Source organism: Terrapene carolina, unplaced genomic scaffold (assembly GCF_002925995.2).
Source record: "Terrapene carolina triunguis isolate 2854851 unplaced genomic scaffold, T_m_triunguis-2.0 Scaffold96, whole genome shotgun sequence".
Lineage (NCBI taxonomy): Eukaryota > Metazoa > Chordata > Testudines > Emydidae > Terrapene > Terrapene triunguis.
The window spans coordinates 7,389,667-7,410,572 of NW_020664447.1; the positions used below are offsets into that span (position 1 = coordinate 7,389,667).

A 20,906-nucleotide genomic window follows, 5' to 3' on the forward strand; every position below is an offset into this window, starting at 1 on the left:
GTGTGTGTGTGTGTGTGTGTGTGTGTGTGTGTGTGTGTGTGTGTGTGTGTGTAATCTTCCTACTCTATTTTCCACTGCATGCATCCGATGAAGTGGGTTTTAGCGCACAAAAGCTTGTGCTCAAATAAATTCGTTAGTCTCTAAGGTTCCACAAGTACTCCTCGTTCTTTTTACAATAAATCAAAAAGTTTGTGGAAACCTAAATGTGCTTCCCAACTCTTATTATAGGTGGGGCTGGCAGTACTACCTATTAATAAGAGTGCCTGCCACTTCCCATTTTAAGACCCTGTTTTCAGTTGCTTATAACTTTCCCAAATTTTAGCTCTTTGGGCTGCAATTTTTTGTGGCAAGTATCTGTGTCAGGATGAACTTTATTTGGAAAATTTCAGACAAAATGGTTCAGCTGTTTCCTAGAATAAGGCTAGGGATAAAGACTCTGGTGACCTTTTCTATGAGAAGCTCTCTAGTTGTCTCCACAGTTTGGAGCAGAGACTTGAAATTTGGCAGGGGAGTGGCTATTGTGTCAGGGATGTTTGCTTTCCCATTGAAAATCTGCCCAAATTTGGCTAAAGTATAAGCCTTTGAAAAATTGCAGTAGGGCATCCTCTCTAGGTATTTACTAGATCTGAGTCTCTCTCCTGTGCTCTCAGTGCTCTCCTTGCCGGCATTCTAGCAGTGTGGAGGAGAAAGCTGCCTGAACCAACTGCAGAGGGGACAAGAGCCAAACTTGGGGCTGTGGCAGGGGGAGCAAAAAATGGGAAAAGGAGCCTTTGGGGTGTAGAAATGGCTGGGCTAAGAGACTGGGATGAGAATCCTGAGGAATGGGGGCTGAGGTTGGCTAGGTAAGAAGAATGGGACTGGTATGAGAAGCCAGAAGTTGGGAAGAGATGGGACTAGAGTAGGGCAAAGCTGCGGGGAAGGGGCAAAAGGGTTGAGCTTGTGGAATGGGTAGAAAAATATGTGCCCACTAGAGCTTGGAATAGAGCACTGTTCCCTCCAGAGCTTGAAGTGGAATCGAAGATTCCTGTTTTCCACAAATATCTGTGAAATCCAGTGTCCGTGTCTCATCCCCTCTACTGCTAGTCCACACACAGTTCGACAACTTACTACTGCTGCCATTTACTCCATTAGCTCACATGGCAGAGGACTACGTGTTGGATCAAAACTATGTTAAAAGAACATGATTAAGGTTGCAGAATCAGGAAATACGAAGGTATTTAGTATTAAGGTTGCCTATGCAATCTTAATTGAGCCGCCTTGGGCATATGCATTATGGTACAGTCTTTAACTATGTAACGTAACATACTATTTTTTCCACAAGACCCCTTCCTCATTCAGTGCACAGGCTAGACCTGTTATGTGATGAATCCGAGTTGTATAGTAAAGGAGAGTGTTGTCTGTAGAACTGCTACTTCAGTTGCATAAGTTGGAAGGCGTGTAGTGAATGAGGCAGGGGATTGCAGGAAGAGAAAGGATGATCTCTTGGTTCAGGCAGTGGAATGCTGCCCTGGGAAGTAAATTCTACCCGTGCCCTGCCACAGAGTGATGCTGGGCAAGTCACTTAAACTAAACTTTTCACAGGTGGTCAAAAATTGTGTGTATGTGCCTCATTTTCTGGGTGCCTGTCTTGAGACCCTGGGCCCCATTTTACAAATGGGGAACTGAGGCAAAGAAAGATTAAGGTAAAAAATATCCATTAATTTTGGATACCCAATTTGACATGCCAAGGACCTGATTTTTCAGAGTGCTTAGCATTATTTTAATACTCAATAGCTTCAAAACACAGTTCCCACTGTCTTCAGTTGCGAGCGCTCAACACTTCTGCAAATCAGGTCTCAGGGTCTCAAGTGAGGCACCCAGAAAATGAGGAGAACACAGTTAATGACCACCTGTGAAAAGTTAGGCTCAAGTGACTTTCCTAGTCTCTAGGGACTCCCGCAGAGAAACTGAAAATATGTTATGTATCTTTACAGTGCCTAGCACAATATGAGGGCCCCAGGTGCTACCACAATATTAATTTAATAAAGGAAATGCTGTTACATAGTCTAAAATGACAAATGTATTATCATTGTTCACAGGTATTCGACAGCTTCAGCTTATCCTCTTCAAAGTTGCACTTATGCTGGGAATTGAAATCCATGTGAACGTAGAGTTTGTGAAAGTTCTGGAACCTCCTGAAGATCAGGAAAACCAAAGTATGGATGACTTGTGACTTCAAATCACAAAATTAAGAAGCCAGTAACTTTGTCCTATTGAATTACTCTCATTGTATGAAATAACTGTATTATCATTTGGGAAATAATTTCTAATCAAGCCAAGGTAGCCACACTTCCTCTTAAAGAAACTTGTGCCTTTCTTATGAAACGGTGTATGGAATTGCAAGCATGATAACTGTCATTGTATCAATATACTGATCCATTTAAAAAATATGCCTGGGCCAGAGAAGTAGAGGTTTCTCACTATGCCTGCTGGCATGTGCTTGAGGTTTTGTAGGGAGGCTAGTATGGCCTGCTGCTGTCTTCTTGGCATGAGAATTTTAGATTGATAAATATGAATTTTGAGGATATCTTTAAGCCCCATGAGCCAAATGTTGCTCTTTCTTCCATCGTATGCGACTCCCATTGACAGTTAGTACCCTATCAGAAGTTAGCCATTCTCATTGAATGGTATTTACCAGTATGTATAAATACGGCTGCGAGTCTGTCACAGACATCATGGATTCCGTGACTTTCCGGGACCTTCGGAATTTCTGCAGCGGCTGGTCGGGGGGCCACCTGACCAGTTCAGGCAGCCCTTGGGCCAGCCGCACTAGCCACTGCTGGGGCAGTTCTCGGGCCACCGCCTCCCCCACAGCAGCAGCAGGAGGCATTTTGGGTGTGGGAGGGGGCTCCGGACTGGGGGTTGGAGCACTGGAGGGGGTGAGGGGACTCTGGGCCGCACTTCCCTTGCAGGGCTCCCCAGAAAACGGGCGACATGACCCTCCCTCCCTCAGCTCCTGGCTCTGTGCACTGCCTCCACCTGCAGACACCACCTCCACAGCTCCCATTGGCCATGGTTCCCAGACAATGGGAGCTGTGGAGCCGGCTCTTGGGGCAGAGGCAGTGCGCGGAGCTAGGAGCTGAGGGAGGGACATGTCCCCACTCCCAGGGAGCCGCAAGGAGCCACGTAGGGAGCTTGCCAGCCCCACCAACTTCTCCCCCCAGCACCAGTGGAGGTCCTGGGCCGTGCACTGCCGCCCCCCTCACCCAGCACCAGCAGGGGTCCTGGGCTGCCCATGGCTCCCCCCCCCCCCCCCCCCCCCAAATGATTTAGTCGGGTATATAGTACAAGTCATGGACAGCCGTGAATTTTTGGGCCGTGAATTTTTGTTTACTGCCCATGACTTTTACTAAAAATACCTGTGACTAAAACATAGCCTTAGTTTATAACGTGGTGCAAAAATTTAATATAGAGTGAGCAAGTTTTCCATTTTATATCTTGGCGGCTAATACTACTTCTGTGTTGTTTTTAATTGACTGTGGGTAGATGAAATGAGATAAAGGGATACTAGTTATGATTGTCAGTATTTGTATTTAGAATATTTGTCATTAATAAAGTACAGGTAATACAAACATTTTCAGATTCTGTTTTAGGTTAATGAAAGTGATGCATCTTTCTCCAAAAGGTTGTAGCATTTTGGCTAGATTTTATTTTTCCCTCTCTTTGTGTTAGATTAATTGGAATCTGCTTAACAGTTTTTAAAATAAAACTATTAGGGTCCAATTCTGCAAACACTTACACATGTGAGTGAGTCGTCGCATTGAGTTCAAGCTGGAACTACCCACGTGAGTAAATTCACTTGTGTATGTATTCACAAGATTGGGTCCATAGTCAACATAATGTTTTATATGATCCAAATGAAGGCGTTCCTTTCTGCCGTCAGCTTGCAAGCTTAACCCTCATTAACGTTAGTGAGAGTGGCATGCAGCTTTGACGTCAGTGGAAGTTGTATGCAGATGTCTGAGGGCAGATTTCGGTTCAGTTTGAAAGGAAAATACTCTTTTTTTTTTTTTTTTTTATCCTAATTGCTTTCCTTCACATTCTAACAATGCTTCTTCTGTAACAGTGCAATATCTGAATAAGTTTTATTACTTGTTTCTTTAGAGATAGGTTGGCGGGCTGAATTTCTCCCAATGGATCACCCTCTGTCAGCATTTGAATTTGATGTTGTTATTGGTGCAGATGGTCGCAGGAACACTTTAGAAGGTGGGTAAAAAGATATTCTTAAGCTCAATAACTGTCTTAAAGTACAGTGGAAAGGCTAAGAGCTAAGGAGAACAGAAGGGAATGGGTTTTCTCCTTCTCCCTGTCCCTCTCCCTCTCCTTCAATGCATAAGTGTTTGCGTATATGATAGTGGAAATTCCTTTATGGCGTGTCTCCCGCCTTTATTATAGTGTTTTCAGCTGTACCCCAACAAGTGAGACATTTACTTAATTACTGATTCTTAGGGCCATCTCTGCCAGTTTGTAGGGATCATATTGTGGTGGTTAGTACACCTCTACCCCGATATAACGCGACCCGATATAACACGAATTCGGTTATAACACGGTAAAGCAATGCTCCGGGGGGGGCGGGGCTGCGCACTCCAGCGGATCAAAGCAAGTTCGATATAATGCGGTTTCACCTATAACACGGTAAGATTTTTTTGGCTCCCGAGGACAGCGTTATATCGGGGTAGAGGTGTACCATAAGTCCCTACTGCAAGGTTAACAAATAACATGCTGGTTTAATTTTATGGTGATTGACAAAAATGTTTTGGGAACCGCACATTCTTCATGTCATTGTCTCATAAGTCAGCTGAATATACTTGAAATAATGATCATATGGTGACTGCCTGGTATTTAATGAACACAGCAGAGGAGTTGTTCTTGGACAGTGGTGATTAATATCAGAAGTAGTCATTTCAGTAACAGATGTAAGAGATAATAAATAACTGGAAGGAAAGGAAGGTCCTGCTGTTACATCTCTTACAGTCATCAAACAGAATTCCAACCCCCTGAGTTGCTTTTGTGAGTGAGACATTAGCTAAGGCGCTCTGGCGTCGCATGAACAAACCTGTTACTTAATTACATGTTCTTCTGGTAGCTTTAATTATACTCATGTTAGTTTCAATTCACCAAGTTCCTGATTTCCCTTTTTATTAGTCTTAGTTTGCTCCACATGTCAGCTTTTTCTCCTATCTGCCAAACACAATACGGTGCTTATAGATTTTTTTTTTTTTTTTTCCTTCCCCCTGTAACTTTTTAAAAGAAAATTTTGGTCACACTTCCTTGGGTGTCTTTGCAGAAAGTCTGTTGCAGGATTCACACGTCAGCAAAACAAAATTACTGCCAGTGTAACCTGTTGGGGATTGCAGACACTAGCAAAAATCTTGGTGGCCCCTTTAAAAAAAATCATCTGGCTAAGTGAAAGTATTTAATGCACACCATAGTTGATCAGACCAAAGACATTCATAAAATAGTGATAATTTGCACATTTATACCTACCCCAAGCAAAGGGTGAGGTCAAAACTAGAACAGAAACACACACCTACAGACAAATCACTATATACTGTGAATTTCTTTATTTTCCCTGATACTGACTATGAAATACACTAGCTGAAAGTCATAATTTTTGCCATTGGTTTAAACTACTCCCTAGGATCCTGATCCTGCAAACATGAGTCTGCTTAAGTTTACACACACAAGGTTTTAATGGACTGCTCAAATGCATAAACATAAGCAGATGCATATTTGCTGGATCATGACCTACTGTCTCGCTCTCACACATGCTTTCTTTCTATCTTTCTCATAGTTGTAGGAGCCAAATATTTTTCAAATTTTCTGTGTTCCTCCTCTTGATTGTTGACAACTTGATATTTTTTTTTTTTTTTTTTTTTTTAAGACTAACCAAATAGTAAGTGCTACCAAAACTCTGGCTTTTTCCCAAGTAGCTTTTACAAATGTTCTCCCTCATGGTTTTAAAATTTTCAAGTAATGAATACATGGGTTTGTTTTTGCTGCACACTTCCCTCTTTCTCCCACCCCAGAATAAAAAATAAACCACCAAACAAAAATCCAACCTTCAACTTAATGTTGTATATCTTCATTATAGTACCATGCATGTATCTGCAGGTCTTTTGGGGATGGGAATATGCAGACACTTGAAATGAAATGCGTGGGATTTTGGAAAAAAGGAGGAATCCACTGGCCATAAACTGGGGGCTCGATTGGTATTTGTTTGTGAAAGAGAGAGTGGTCAATGCCTTGAAGGTTTCCCCCATCCCAGAGCATGGTTGTAAAAACTTTGGCTGGTTTTACACACCAGCCAGGGTTACAAGAACTTCTCTCTGGATTGCCAGTCTTAAATTGTCACTGAAGGGGTATGATAGCACTAAAATGTTGGAGGGATGTAACCCAACTTTGTTTAATAAGGCTGCAAAAGCTAAGTAGTAATGCAGTATTTCAGAACGTTTGAAATTAGCAGCCTTAAACTTTTCAAGATATGTGGGTCAGCCTCAACAAATGAACCTCAGTGTTGCAGTAATGTTAATTCTTTCCCTTGTTCTCCAGGTTTTAGAAGGAAGGAGTTTCGTGGAAAGCTGGCTATAGCTATCACAGCCAACTTTATCAACAGAAACACAACTGCAGAAGCCAAGGTAGAGGAAATTAGTGGTGTTGCTTTCATCTTCAATCAAAAATTCTTCCAGGACCTTAAAGAGGAAACGGGTAGGTCCTCATTCTCATTTTTTTCATGACCAAACAAAATATACGGTAGGGCAACTTGATATATACAGGACCACCCACCTACCCCACTCCAAAAATAGTTTATAATATATTAAATAACATAATGCAATAAAATTCTGCTGATTTCAAAGTCTTAGGGAGGGAGGTGTTCATACAATGGAATTTTTTTATCATGGGTGTTACCACATCCTAGAACTTTTGGTGTTTTCATTTTTCTCAACTGTAAAAAATATTTTTGATACAAACTATAACTTTTTGTGAGAGAACATTCTCAATACCTAAAGATTTCCCATAAGGAGAGCATGCTTTGATTTCTTTGTATTAGTTCACGTATTGTATGTTTTAAGCACCTCATAAAATATGCTCACTTGCTTTCTTGGAAGTATCATTGTCTATTTGTTAAGAAAGTACTTTTTGAAGTGCATGTTGGTTTGCTGTCAATAGGCTTTTATATCACTTTAAAATAAAATATAAATAGTTGATTTAAAGCCATTCACCCTAAATTATATAAACTGTATCTTGGCTTAAACCTTCATCCTTGAGTGTGTGAAAAAGGGGCCCAGAATAGGGAAACATCCACTTGAAGTATACTAAGGTTATATACTTCCATTCCCTGGTTTCGGGAATATACTTCCATTCCCACATTGCAGCCTGTATTTTAAATTAACGATTTAGGCACCATGCACTTGATCCTAGTCCAGTTTAAATCAATGAGCATTTTATTGGAGCCGTAGCTAGGCCTATGGCAGCCTACACATTTTGTGTCAAATATGGATCATATTTTCCCTTTCTTAGAAGATTTAGAATGCTAATAATAGCTACAAATATTTTACAGCTGGTCAAGGACTTTCTTGTATTCTGTGTTTTGGGGCCCCTTTGTTCTATGCACTCTGAAATCTCAACTGGGGACTCCAAGTATTTATATTTGGGAGGTGCTTGAACTAAACTTAAATGAAAGATATTTGTGGGGACTATATCCATTATTAATTTCAAATGGCTAAACTAATGAAAACATTCATTTAAGTTAGGTTTTCTTCACAAATGTCTTGTCGTCTTTTCAGGAATTGACCTGGAGAATATTGTTTACTACAAAGATAGCACTCACTATTTTGTAATGACAGCAAAAAAGCAGAGTCTTCTGGACAAAGGAGTGATTATCAATGTATGTATAGATGCAGGGCAAAGCCCTCTATTTTATTTGTTCCTTTATTTAGTTGGTGTTGTCAGATGCTACCGGTGTGGTGCTTCTGCTTTCTCCTGTTGATATCACTCGGCTGCGTGCGTGTGTTCCCTCTGTGTGCTGCCCCAGCTCTGCGCAGATAGCTGATACAGCAGACCCGACGAGAATCCCCAATAACCACAGAGTCTTAGTAAGATGCAAAGTCACCTCGGACTAGGTTTATTGCCATCTCGGACACAATGGCAGTTCCCCGTAGATTACTTAGTCTACCGGGCATACTACGAGAAAGTGCCTCTTGGCAAGGACCCGGCTCAGTGGCGGGACTTTCCACTGCCCCCGTGGCCGGACAAAGACACCACCCCAGGGATACATTTTTATACACAGGTACAAACAAGTTACACATCACTCCTGACGTATTGAGGTGCAACCCCTCTACGCAGCAAGGTACAACCCTTCTACGTAATAAGGTGCCGCCTCGCACCTTGTACCTGTTGGTTCGATCAAAACAACTCTATCCATCATTTTACCCTTTTGCCCCTGCCATTGGGATGGGTCGGCCTGTTCCATGTTATCTGTGGAATGTTTCGGTATAGTGTGTCTTGGTACCATATTTATACTGTAACTATGCTAAGTGGTTATATATTTATGCAACATCAGCCCTTTCCTTGCCAGCTTCTGTGAGCAGGGCCTGCCTCTTGCTCACAGCTTAACTTTGCTTTATGTTAGCAGAGTCTTGACCATTACTTTAGTTCAGGCCTCAGGCCTCATACTGGGCCGTTATCAGGGCCTTTTACTTACTACAGTTGGTTGAGACTACATGAGAGCGGCTGAACAGAAGGTTTTAATTGACTCATTTAATCATTTTATGATTAGAGTATGACTCACTTAGATGGTGGTTTACCTGTGTTTGGTTGATTTTTACAGTGAGAACACAAAACTCAGAACTGAAAATGGTACTGCTTAAATGTCAGTTCAGAAACTGGTTGTAATATGATCTTGAGTCACCCTGGAAGAGTCATTGGCTACGCAGGCATTGATATCACTGAAGACAATAAACCTCAGTGACTCAAAAATCAAATTAGAGAAAACTGTGTATGCTCAGCCAGCAAACTGAGAGAGCCTCAGATAGAGTCCAACACTGAAATATTAAATTGTCCAAAATGGATGAAAGGCAACAGGAAGGTCACTTCTAAACAAGTCCGCCTTTATAAACAAGTTTCAAAGTACCTAGTAATTCTTGGGCGTCTAAACTGAGATGGTTTAAAAGGCCTTAATTTTCAGAAACTGAGTGCTCAGCACTTTTGGAAAATCAGGCCCCTTCAAGATGTTTCCTGTTAGGCATCCAAAAATCACTTGTCATTTTGTAACCTTGCCAGAATAGTCATAACAGACTAGAATCTTCCTGGGAGGAAAGGAAGTACCTGTATGTGGGCTATCAAAATCTTGTTTGGCATGTGGTTGCTATTGATGAGACAAAGTTGCCACCCTTTTTGGAAACTGCTTCTCTGGTGAATCTTTGGTAATTATTTTCAGCTTAGAGTGTAGAAGGGAGTTCAGCGAGGCAGAGAGATTGGGGTATTCTCACCATTGTCACCACACTCCCACTTTGAGCAGCCTCCCCTTAATGACTTGCCACAGGCTGGGACTCTGGGACTTACCATCACACCAGTGGGCCACCCCATCCCTCCCAATCCTGAAAGATGTTCAGAACGGACCAGTCGATGGAACAAAATGACATCACGGTCTCCAGGACTGTGACCCGGATGACTCCTGCGATGTGAATCTAAGACTCCTCTTTCCTGTCTTTCATGTTGTCTAAAAGAGTCCATCTTAGTCACCAGGACAAATCTAACTTTGCAATGCTTTGCCATGACCACTTTTGAACTAAAAGCAATGTTGTGCAGCCTGACTTCAGGGTTGGGCTGGTTAGTTTTTGTTTAAATGCCTTCCATGGACTGCCCAGAGGACAACAGAGGAATCTAGCCAAACCCCTTTCCCTACCCAGGTGGGTAAAGCTGAGATACTGGAATGGCTAATTGGATCATGTGCCATGTGCTGTGACTGTGGCTTTCCAGCAACTGTACTGCAACGAAGTGACAGAAGCTGCATTTCCCAAACTTGAGCTAATCTTTTTTCTGTCCCCTATAGACAGGATCAGACTTCAACAATAAAACCTGATAGTTACTAATCTCCCCAACAAGAACATTTAGTATCATTTTAGAGACTGACAAGTAGATATTTCCAGTGGGGAACAAATGCCTGAAATTGTCTTGAGTTTCAAATGTTTTAGGTTTTTTGTTTTTTAAATGTTGTGGGAGGTGTTAGATGTACAACAAGCAAAACCAAATTCCTGTCAACAGAGCCATAGATACAAATTTCTGTTCCTTTCATATTGCCACAAAACTAACACAGTATCGTCAAAGGAATTCTATTCCAAAAGCACTGTCCCATTGTCTGGCCTTGCAGGAAGAAAAACAGGAGGCGATGGATGTGGTTTGAGCAGGCTACAACTTGATTCATTTAAAATATCTGGGAGTACCTGGCAATAAATTGTGCAGTGCAGGATATAATTAAATTTCACATCTTTGGGAGAGGTACTGTCAGCCCTCCCCCTTCCCAACCTAGTCAAAGCCAGCCCATTGCTGGGACCTTGCCTCCCTCCCTCATATAAGAGTTAAGGGGCCTGAAAAGGAAGAGCCAGACACTACAAGCCCTCAACCCTCCACTTAGCTTTCTTAAGCGCTGCTTTCCTCTAAATCCCCTTTCCAATCCATTTTATCCAGTAACTGTATCCTTTCCATACTGAATATCTGCACTGGACATCTGCCACAAAGAGACACTAGTTTGGCTGCCTCACTGCTACCCTAGCTGGGTTCCCAGATATTTGCTGATATTTTTATCTAACATTAGGGAAAGACTGTTTCTTCCCCATTCAGATGGGTGTACTCCATTCTCCCTGAAGTTGGGCGCCCAGTAAAATATGTCCAGATGAAGCGGGTTTCTCTGGAACATCCCCTTCTCTGGTCACCTGGAAGGGCAATACCCCCTTCCTCCCCACCTGATCCAGCCACTGCCTGTTCAAACTGTTCCAGTCAGGTAAACTTTCCTCTTCCTCCCTCTCTGCTATCAATTGCAGAGGGATCCCCTTATAGGGGCAACACTGCATGCAGCTGTTGCGAGGGCATTTGCACAGCATTCACCATCACTTTTCTCATCTTAATCCTATTCTCAGGACTCTCTCACAATATGTACACGTTCAAACAAATCCTGTTGTGGAGCTAGAGGCACTTAACCAAGGTCACAGGCAATTGGCACATCCACACCATTTCTTTGATCCATTTGTGTCTCGTGCTAAACACAACCTGTCTAGAGATAACTGGGCTAATAGCTGTTCTGCAGCATCATCCATCTAGAATGTGCCAGGTCAGGGGTCTCATCCATGATTAAGTTGGAAATAGAAATCGCCTTATCAGTTACTGACCATAAGCAGCATGACCCATAAAGAAAGAGTCCCTGCGAAGTTGAGCAGTTTTCCTCAAACAAATTCTTTCCTTGCCCAATTTGTAGATAGTCTATTATGTCTTACACAGTGTCCATGTATATACAGTTTTAAGCCATAGGCTCATCATTATCCGGTCATATATGCCAGATCACTCGTCACTCAATAGGGTGACCCGCAAGTCCTAAAGTACAATATTCTCAATAGTGATGGGACACGAAAGACAGACTGCATTGCATACTGATAACTAGTGGTGGTGATACCTTCTCAATAGGAGGGTAGTAAATTTACCAAAATAACATGTAGCTAAGGGGAGGAGGGTGAGGAAAGCACCATCTTCTGTTGTAAGTAGTAGGGCTTATTCGGCTTGCTTCATCGAGAGTTATTTCTGGATTGGGCTTAGTATATAGTTTAAAATATTAAGCAGTGTGTTTACATATTAACAAGTTTTCTAAATATTTAAGTAGCAGCCAAATTTCTCTCAGTACTTTGCCACAAGATGTGATGTTGCCATCCACTATGTGCTATTCTATTTTCTGTCCCTGCATCAGAATATTTTAAAATCTCTCATGTTGCTGGTGTTTTTGTCTCTTCAGGACTGTATTGATACCGAGATGCTTCTCTGTGGGGAAAACGTAAACCAGGACAATCTGCTGTCTTATGCAAGGGAAGCTGCAGACTTTGCAACCAATTACCAGCTGCCTTCCTTGGATTTTGCGATTAATCACTATGGGCAGCCAGACGTGGCTATGTTTGATTTTACTTCCATGTATGCCTCTGAAAATGCTGCACTAATAAGAGAAAGGCACAGACATCAGCTCTTAGTTGCCCTTGTTGGAGATAGTTTACTTGAGGTATATCTAGCAGCAACAACAAAAAGCATTTTGAATTCCTTAAAGTAAAAATATGTTTTTATGCTGTAAGAGGAGTTTGGTTTGGTTTTGTTAAACCCCAGATTCAGGTACTTTGGTAAATGCATTCAGATTGCCACCTCCTGGTTATTATACTGTCAAAATAAGCAATGTGAATTTTATCTGGTAGCCGACATAATCATAAATCTTTCCTGAAAAGAATAGAATTAAGAAGATTCAGAAACCAGCTGAGCTGGCCACATGTTTAATAATATCTAGTAACAGACAGCATTTTTACTTAGTTTTTAAGCGTGTTCATAATTTCTATTTGTTTAAAGGGACACTGACAAGTTTTGAACTTTTTTAAATGACTCATTTTTTAAAAGCTGCAATTTCTCAATGAATACCATTAAATAGAATGGCTGGATTTAATTTTTTTTCTTCCATTCCTATAAGATTCTTTAAGGAGAAACAGGAAATAAGGGGGAAACAGTGAGGCTGCTTCTACATAAAACACTGGCAAATACATAAAGTATAAAGAAACAAAAAATCCAGAGAAATATTTTGTTACATGCTGACTTCTTTAATTATAATAACCTTTAGGTGCCACTTTAAATTACAGTGTGATTAGGTACAACACTTTGACAGACAACTTTGCTTTAAAAAAAACAACAAAAAACCTCTAAAGTTGGAGGGGGAGTGACTCCTTGTTGGTCATGTCAGTTGTACTAACTGTGGGCCCAATACTGCAGACACTTGCTCATATGTGTAAGTTTACGTACATGAGTAATTCCAGGGAAATCTTCAAAGAAGTTGCTTGTGTGTGTAAATGTTTAAGTTACTCATTATTATTCATGCTTGTAAATGTCTGTATCAGAGTGTTGTGGCATTATGGGCTTTCTTCAGGATGTCTTGCACGAAATGGAGTATGTGTTGTTTACTGGGCTGACATATAAACTCGCATTGCCATTAGGGATGGCCTAAGAATGTCAGTGGACCCTCTTTACTTTGTCTTACAACAGGGGTTCTCAAATTGAGGGTCGGGACCCCTCAAGGGGCCGTGAGGTTATTACATGGGGGGTCGCGAGCTGTCAGCCTCCACCCCAAACCTCACTTTGCCTCCAGCATTTATAATGGTGTTATACATTAAAAACACTTTTTTTCATATATTTAAGGGGGGGTCTCACTCAGAGGCCTGCTGTGTGAAAGAGGTCACCAGTACAAAAGTCTGAGAACCCCTGTCTTACAATAAATGTTGTGAAATGTTGGTGCTTTTTTCTTTACAATGGAATTTTCTTTCATTTTCATACTATAACTTGTCAGTAACTAATGCCTGGCTAATGATCTCTGATGCGGATTCCACTTGTGTATATAACACAAGTTGTGTTTCACAGCTGAAAACAGGGAGCCAGGTCCTTGGTTGGTGTAAATGGCATAGTTCCCTTGACTGCAGTCCCAGTTAGTCAACTGTCCTGCTTTGTACTTTTGATGCTGGAAGTGTAGTTAGAGTGAACAAGCAGTGTACTCAGTATCGCCAACCCCCGATGTTCAGAATTCATCTATCAGATCCCCAAAACATTGTGAGATTGGCTTAAAAATCAGGAGGGTTGTTTTTTTTTTGTTGTTGTTGTTTAATAATAAGAAATGTTGGATCTTTCTACTTCCCTTCTGGTTTTTGAATGTTTTAGGGTTCACATTTTCCAGCTGTTCTCTGCATAAGTGCTGGAAATTTCTTTGGACAATGAATATACAAATACAAAATGGAAGCTGAGATTCTCATGCCTCCAGGAGCTGAGGCTTTGAGAAAAAACACCAAATATTGTGAGAGCTGGCAATACTGTATACTAGAACTTTCTCTGGCCTAGCATCTCAGAATGTGTGAAAACCTAGCCTGCAAGCCCACCTGGCAACTGCTTTGGTGATAAGTCTCTTATTAAGAAAGATGAGGGATAAATATGGCTAAACTGTAAATACTCTTTACAGCCCTTCTGGCCGATGGGTACTGGCTGTGCAAGAGGCTTCCTAGCTGCTTTTGATACAGCATGGATGGTGAAGAGCTGGGATCAAGGAAAACCCCCACTAGAGATCCTTGCTGAACGGTAAACACTTCCTTTCTTTTTCCCCTCCCATTTAAGCAAATTTTAAGGGAATACGGTGATGGTAGAAGATGTTCAAGGAACAGCGCAAGTAACAGAAGTATTCTGCTTACCTGTGGTGGCAGTCAGTTCATTTAGGCTACTGAACAGTTTTCAGATGGCAGTGACCTCTGGGCCTGGTCCTGCAAGTTACACTCTGCTGGTGCAAGGGTCCACTGATATGGAGTAATCTGAAGGATTAGGGCCTAAGTGACTATTGACCTGACCCAGATTGAAACTTTGAGGAAGAGGTGTAAGGCTTGGTATCAAATGACTAGCCCTGCAAATCTTCTGGTCCCCAAGCACTTGTTGTGAAATAATCTGCTTTTAGTCAAAGAACACACATGTCTTAGCAGCAGTAGTCTTCAGAATTGGCACCTCCATTTTTTAGCTGAGCCTTTTAGTTCATGCTGGGAACGTGATGTGACTTTTATTGACTCTGTTAAATGTGCAACAAGCAAGAATCTGCATAGCTTTTAATCATAAGTTCTTTTCTATAATCTATTATTCACTGTCCTAAAAACTGTTATTAAAGGCACCAACAAAAAATTTTTTTTGCATGGCGATGGCCTGAATTTGCTGACCTTGTTTAGTGGTTCCAGTGGCAAAGATTTGATACTGTTACAGCTGGTCAGGATGTTTTAGAAACTGATGTATGGTAGCTGTTTGGGAGCAGTATTGTTTGCGGTAATTATGAGATCAGGACTATAAGTGCAGTGCTGTGTGAGGAATGAGAAGGCAGATGTTTGTGGATGACTCAGAGAAACAGAGCAATCCCAAATGGAAAATTGAATGGAGTAACGAAGGAAGGGCCTAGTGGTTGGGTGAATTGCAGGATGACTGGATCTAATGCTGTTTTGTGGTAAAAGGAGAAGTTACCCCTTGGGTGGAGATTAAAGCAAAACCAGATGTCTTTGCATGACGTAATCTTACTTCTTTCTTGCTCTCTTCCTGCCTCAGGAAGATACAGTCATCACGTAAGTGTCTGTCTCAGGTTTGGGTTGGAAAATTTCTCATGCTGAGACAGTATTGGCAGTTGGTGCAGATGCAGGTTTAGTGCAGGGTGCTAATCATTGACCGATTCTAAATAAAGGTGAGGGCAATTACAAAAGCAATGTAGGAAAAAATGGTTGCGCTCTGTCTTCAACTGACACTTCTTTATTATTGTCTGTCAGAGAGAGCATTTATCGACTATTGCCCCAGACTACACCCGAAAATATCAACAAGAACTTTGACCAGTATACCATTGACCCAGGAACGCGCTATCCCAACTTGAACTCCAGCTGTGTTCGACCTCATCAGGTCAGTTCTTTAAAGGCTCACTTTACAAAATCACAATCCATTTTTGTCCCAGGAGTCATATGGCTGCAGTTGAAATGCTGCATAAACAAAACTTTCATGAGATTCTCTGGATGAGGTCAAGTTACCCGATAAAGTTCACGTGAAAAGAAAATATTATATTAAAATCACTTGCAGTGGTTCATGTACTCATGTTCAAATTGTTTTTGCTTTAGGTTAGACATTTGTATGTTACAAATGAGCTACAACAATGCCCTCTTGAAAGGGTCAGCTCTATTAGAAGATCAGTGAATGTCTCAAGGCATGGTATGTGAAATTTTCTGCCTGGTATGATTCTTTTACATTTCATGTTCAGAGCATGTAAGTGACTGAAATGTTCTCCCTATATTACACCTGCAGAATCCGATATTCGACCTAATAAGCTTTTAACCTGGTGTCAGAAACAGACAGAAGGCTACAGGAACGTTCATGTCACTGATCTCACTACTTCTTGGAGGAGTGGCCTTGCGCTGTGTGCAATTATGCACCGCTTCAGACCTGACCTCATGTAAGTTATGTGGGTAAAGTTTGCTAATTGTAGGATACGCTAAGTAGTTTATAAAAGTATAGACTAGTGTAAGGCCAACTAAAACAATGCCGGTGGTTTAGAGTCCCCTTTTAACATTTGTTTTTGCAACCGGGTGCATGCCATTGCTGAGTCTGTTTTTTTCCCAGATGTCCTTGGCCCAGCTTTTAAAACTGACAGTATACATTTTCAAAGAGCTGCATGGCTTTTAGCTGTGTGATTCTTGTTGACTTTAGTGGAAATCACATGCCTATTTTTTATTTATTTTTTTAATGTGAGGGTTTATGTCCATGTGTTCCTCGAAGCACATTCTTAGAAAGGAGAGGCAAGTTCAGGGGAATTTTGCAGCTTTAGACTGTTTCTGTATGTGCTCTGTCCAGAGCAATACAACACCCTTTCATATTAGCTGCATTATGAACACCAAAAATCGAGTAACAGATTCCCGAGGTAGTCCTGGCAAATTAACTCCCTCTTCTGTCCTAACCCCCTTCTTCTGACTGTAACCACACCATATCCCACTGGACCTAACTAATTACACAGAAACTGTTAGAGTATGTCTACATGGCAACCAGACATCGGCGGCCACCCCGTACCAGCTGATTTGGGTTTGCGGGGCTCAGACTGCAGGGCTGTTCAATTTCAGCGTAAACTTCCAGGCTCCAGGACTCTGCAAGGTGGCAAGGTCCCAGAGCTCAGGCTGCAACCCAAGCTTGGAAGTCTCCACTGCAATTATACAGCCCCTTAGCCCGAGTCCTGCAAGCCTGAGTCAGCTGGCATGGGCCAGCCGTGGGTGTCTAGTTGTAGTGTAGACATACCCTTAGTGTGTGTCCTCTGCCCCAGCTACTTATTGAGACCTGTGATCTTCCTACATCCAGAGAAGCTGTAATCAGTCTTTAATGGTCATCTCTGTTGAAATCTGTGGTAGGAGTGACTCCAGTGTCCTCTGACTCTCTCTGGCACTGGAGAGTGCACACAGGCATGCTGGGCTACCCAATGCACACAGACTTTTAAATCCACAATGACACTGGCAGAAATTTGAAAAGAAGACCTAACTGGAAACTCCAGAATGGAAAAAAAGGCACATGGACCAAAATAAGAGCTAGTGTAAATGGAAGCATTAATGGTTTCCGACATGGTTAAAGCTGATGGGTGTGCTAAATGCTAATTATTCAGCTAAATAGGAGGTGCAGTTGGGCCCCTTTTACCTTGTGAAACTGGAAATCATAGACGCCACCATGCAAGGTGGGCCACATGGCAAGGCGTAACTCAGGAGAGTAAGAGGGGTTTCCCTGGGATTGACTGAAAACACAACGATCAAGGGATGGGTTGACAAGCTGTGTGGGCATGAGTAAGGGGGAGATTTTTGTCATGGATATTTTTAGTAAGTCATGGACAGATCACAGGCAATGTCCTGTCCCTGACTTTTACTAAAAATATCCCTGACAAAATGGGCAGCTGTGGGGTCCCTCCCTGCTGGCTGGAAGCTACAGGGGGGTGCCTGCGGCGGCTGGGAGCTGTGAAGGGCCCTGCCACCAGCAGCAGCTGAGAACTGCACCGGGGCTGAAGCAGAAAATGTCACGGAGGTCTCTGAAATCAAGGATTCCGTGACCCCTCTGACGTAATCGTAGCCTTAGTCATGGGAGAGGCAGAAAGCGAGAGAATCTGTCATGAATGTAGAGTGAGAAGGAGCACAGATACCTTCTTTTGGGCACAGTACTTGCTGGAAAGGGAAATTCAAATTCCTGAGCAAGAAAACTCCCTGCTGTTTTGTTTCTACTGTGTTTAGGGAAACAGGACTTTGCATGCTTTCTTTGTAACTAAAGAGGATTCCACCTAAGAAATATCCGACTCCAGCATCAATTTCTCCTCCTAAAGGAAACAATCTGGCAATGCCCCAAATACTGGCTAATCTCATTGGCCAGAGGGCATCAATATGAAGCACTAAACACAGTAATGAGATCCAGAACACTGTACAGATTTCTACCATTAGATTTTAAAATTGATGCTTTTGGATTCATAAAAGCAGCTACTGGCCCATGACTGAATTTCAGCCATCCTGGGCATCAGGAAGGGATCACTCTTTTGGGGCGTAGAATTTCACATTTGGCATGAGGTGGAGGAAACGTCTTTGCTAGCAGCTTTATTTTTTTTTTTTTTTTAAATGTCTGCTTGAAACTACTTGGGATTGCAATTTTATTGAGTCCCAGAGAAAATGGATTGGGGGCAGGTAATGCGGTCAAAAGTGTGTGATAAATGTATCACATGACTGTCCAATTTATCGCAAGGACAACAATTTGTGTGCGTGTGTGTGTGCGTGTGTGAGAGAGAGAGATGCTTTTTTATAAGAGAATGTGGTGCTAGTCTGAGCTCACAATTCACTGGTCTATGTGGTCATGAATTTGATTACTTTTCATTCTAAATGAATTGGGATTATTCCAGTGTTTAAAGGCAAAGTGCATCACTTGCAGCGGTTGGAACATGTAGCAGTGCAGCTATATTCTGGAAGGGAAGGATTTTTTGTACTGTTTGTGGTATGCTTACATTTTTCACATAGTAGATCAGGAAATTCTTTCTCTACAACTAGCTCAAATAATAGTTTTGAAAAATTAGGTTCAGTGACGTTTTTGAAATTTAATTTGAAAAGTGAACATCAAACATAGGGAAGTGCTTTGGGTCGTATGCCTTGTCTGTAAATTTGGATACAGTTCACAAATGCAACCCTGTGAAATGTGCAGGCAGTCTTGAATCATGACTTCAGTCATGACATTCCCAAATGAGGCAAATGAGTGCTTTTATTGTTTGTTTGTGAAAATGGCAGAAGGCAGCTCTCCCCCAAACCCACCGAATATTAATCTTTGTTCCTCAGTGACTTTGACTCTTTGAATGAAGAAGATGTTGTTGAAAACAACCAGCTGGTGTTTGACATCGCTGAACGAGAGTTTGGAATTCCTCCAGTCACCACTGGGAAAGAGATGGCGTCTGCTGGAGAGCCTGATAAACTCAGCATGGTCATGTACCTCTCAAAATTCTATGAGCTATTTAGAGGAACCCCTCTGAGAGCAGTTGGTAAGCAAACCATTGTTCTTCATTTTTACCGAAATTGGAAAAATCATTTCACCTAAGCTGCCTAATTACCCCTGATGTTGGGCCAAAGTCCGTTTCTCACAGTATAACCACTCTGGAATGTTTGACTCCTTTTGCTGTCTGTAGTAGTTATCTCATGCTTAAGACGGAAAGGGAAAAAATATTTGATTTGGATCAAGGCTTTCTATTCCTTAATGGTCTCAGAAAGCAGGAGAGCGCTGAGTAACTGCCACTATCATTAAGATAACACTGTCAAACATTATAGTAACTTGCTAAGGATGTTGTTCTTCCCATATTTATTCATATGGGAGTCTCTTCCAATTTTTAGAAAACATATGTAGATTTTATTTATTCATTCATTCGTTCTGCGGGGAGAGTGGGCTCCAACACACTCATATATAAATGCTACTATTAGTAGACTGCAAAAATATTGTTTCTACAGAGAAAATGCTTTGAAAAATGACTTTTTTATGTGAATACAATATCTTAAGAGTGCAATATCTTCATTTTAACAGATGCTGTGGATAAGCAAAATGGAGAAAATAATGACCTTTGCTCAGCAAAATCATCAAACTTCATCTTTAATAACTACATCAATTTAACGTTACCAAGGAAGCGAGTACCAAAAGTAAGGTTCTTTGCCCTCTACTACTTCACCTCATATTAGTAGGTTAAAGATATACTATCATACTTCTACATAATGTAAACCAGTAGAATATATACATGATTATATGAAAATAATTCCAATGCAGACAAGGATGTGTTGTCTTATTAAACAAAAATATTTGTTATGATGTTTGTAACTCTAACCATTGCAGCATTATGCTAGTCATCAATTAAATTATCTAGAAACTAACTAGTTCTTATAATGCAGTCTTTGCAAATCCAAAATTCCTGTTAATGTTCAAAGGGAGTTTTGAGTGTGCAAACAATGAAAGAGTAGAAAGCAAAAACTTATCTAACTAGTTTACTTTAACTGTCCAGACTACTGTGGTATTATTTGACATAGGTAAATAAATATCTTTTTTTAAAAGATATATAAGATTTTTCAACTTGCCAGTGTCCTTTCTTAAAACATTTTCTACTTTAGCTTTATTCAATTCCAGATTGTTCATTTGTGAGCAACATAAAAAGCCTGTTTTTGCAAATCATTTTAAAAACTTTTTGATTTTTTGGCCAGTGTTTCCACTATTAATATATAATGAAAAATATTTTATAAAGTTTTATAGACTTGCAAAAAGACTGGAGAAAATCTTTTATTTTTCCCTGCATCAGTTAATCACGCCTTTATCAAAGGTGTACTGTAGTCTTACAGTACTTCATATAAAAGAGTGAAATCTATATTACCATACCACATGTACACTCAAATAATAGTTGTGATTCTGGGAGAATTTTTCAATTTATTAAATATCTTTTATTTATAGCAATGAAATTAATGACCTGAAAAAGCCATAGTTGAGGTTAATAGTACTGATACCACATTTTCAGGTTCCATTCTCCAAAACATTTTAGGGGCCAATCCTCCAAA

At 41.1% G+C, this 20,906-nt stretch overlaps 1 protein-coding gene across 9 annotated transcripts in view; it reads left to right on the forward strand.

Annotated features, from left to right (window-relative positions):
- MICAL2 (microtubule associated monooxygenase, calponin and LIM domain containing 2) overlaps positions 1 to 20,906 on the forward strand; it is a 61,526-nt gene that overhangs the window by 2,768 nt on the left and 37,852 nt on the right. For all 9 annotated transcript variants that reach the window (XM_029911442.1, XM_029911434.1, XM_029911439.1 and 6 more), the window contains exons 2-12: positions 2,079 to 2,195; positions 4,144 to 4,245; positions 6,592 to 6,747; positions 7,827 to 7,927; positions 12,041 to 12,298; positions 14,279 to 14,394; positions 15,606 to 15,732; positions 15,945 to 16,035; positions 16,129 to 16,276; positions 19,161 to 19,360; positions 19,894 to 20,006. In XM_029911442.1, the coding sequence (XP_029767302.1) occupies positions 2,120 to 2,195; positions 4,144 to 4,245; positions 6,592 to 6,747; positions 7,827 to 7,927; positions 12,041 to 12,298; positions 14,279 to 14,394; positions 15,606 to 15,732; positions 15,945 to 16,035; positions 16,129 to 16,276; positions 19,161 to 19,360; positions 19,894 to 20,006 (1,488 nt within the window). In that variant the 5' untranslated portion in view covers positions 2,079 to 2,119. The remainder of the gene's footprint in view (positions 1 to 2,078; positions 2,196 to 4,143; positions 4,246 to 6,591; positions 6,748 to 7,826; positions 7,928 to 12,040; positions 12,299 to 14,278; positions 14,395 to 15,605; positions 15,733 to 15,944; positions 16,036 to 16,128; positions 16,277 to 19,160; positions 19,361 to 19,893; positions 20,007 to 20,906) is intronic.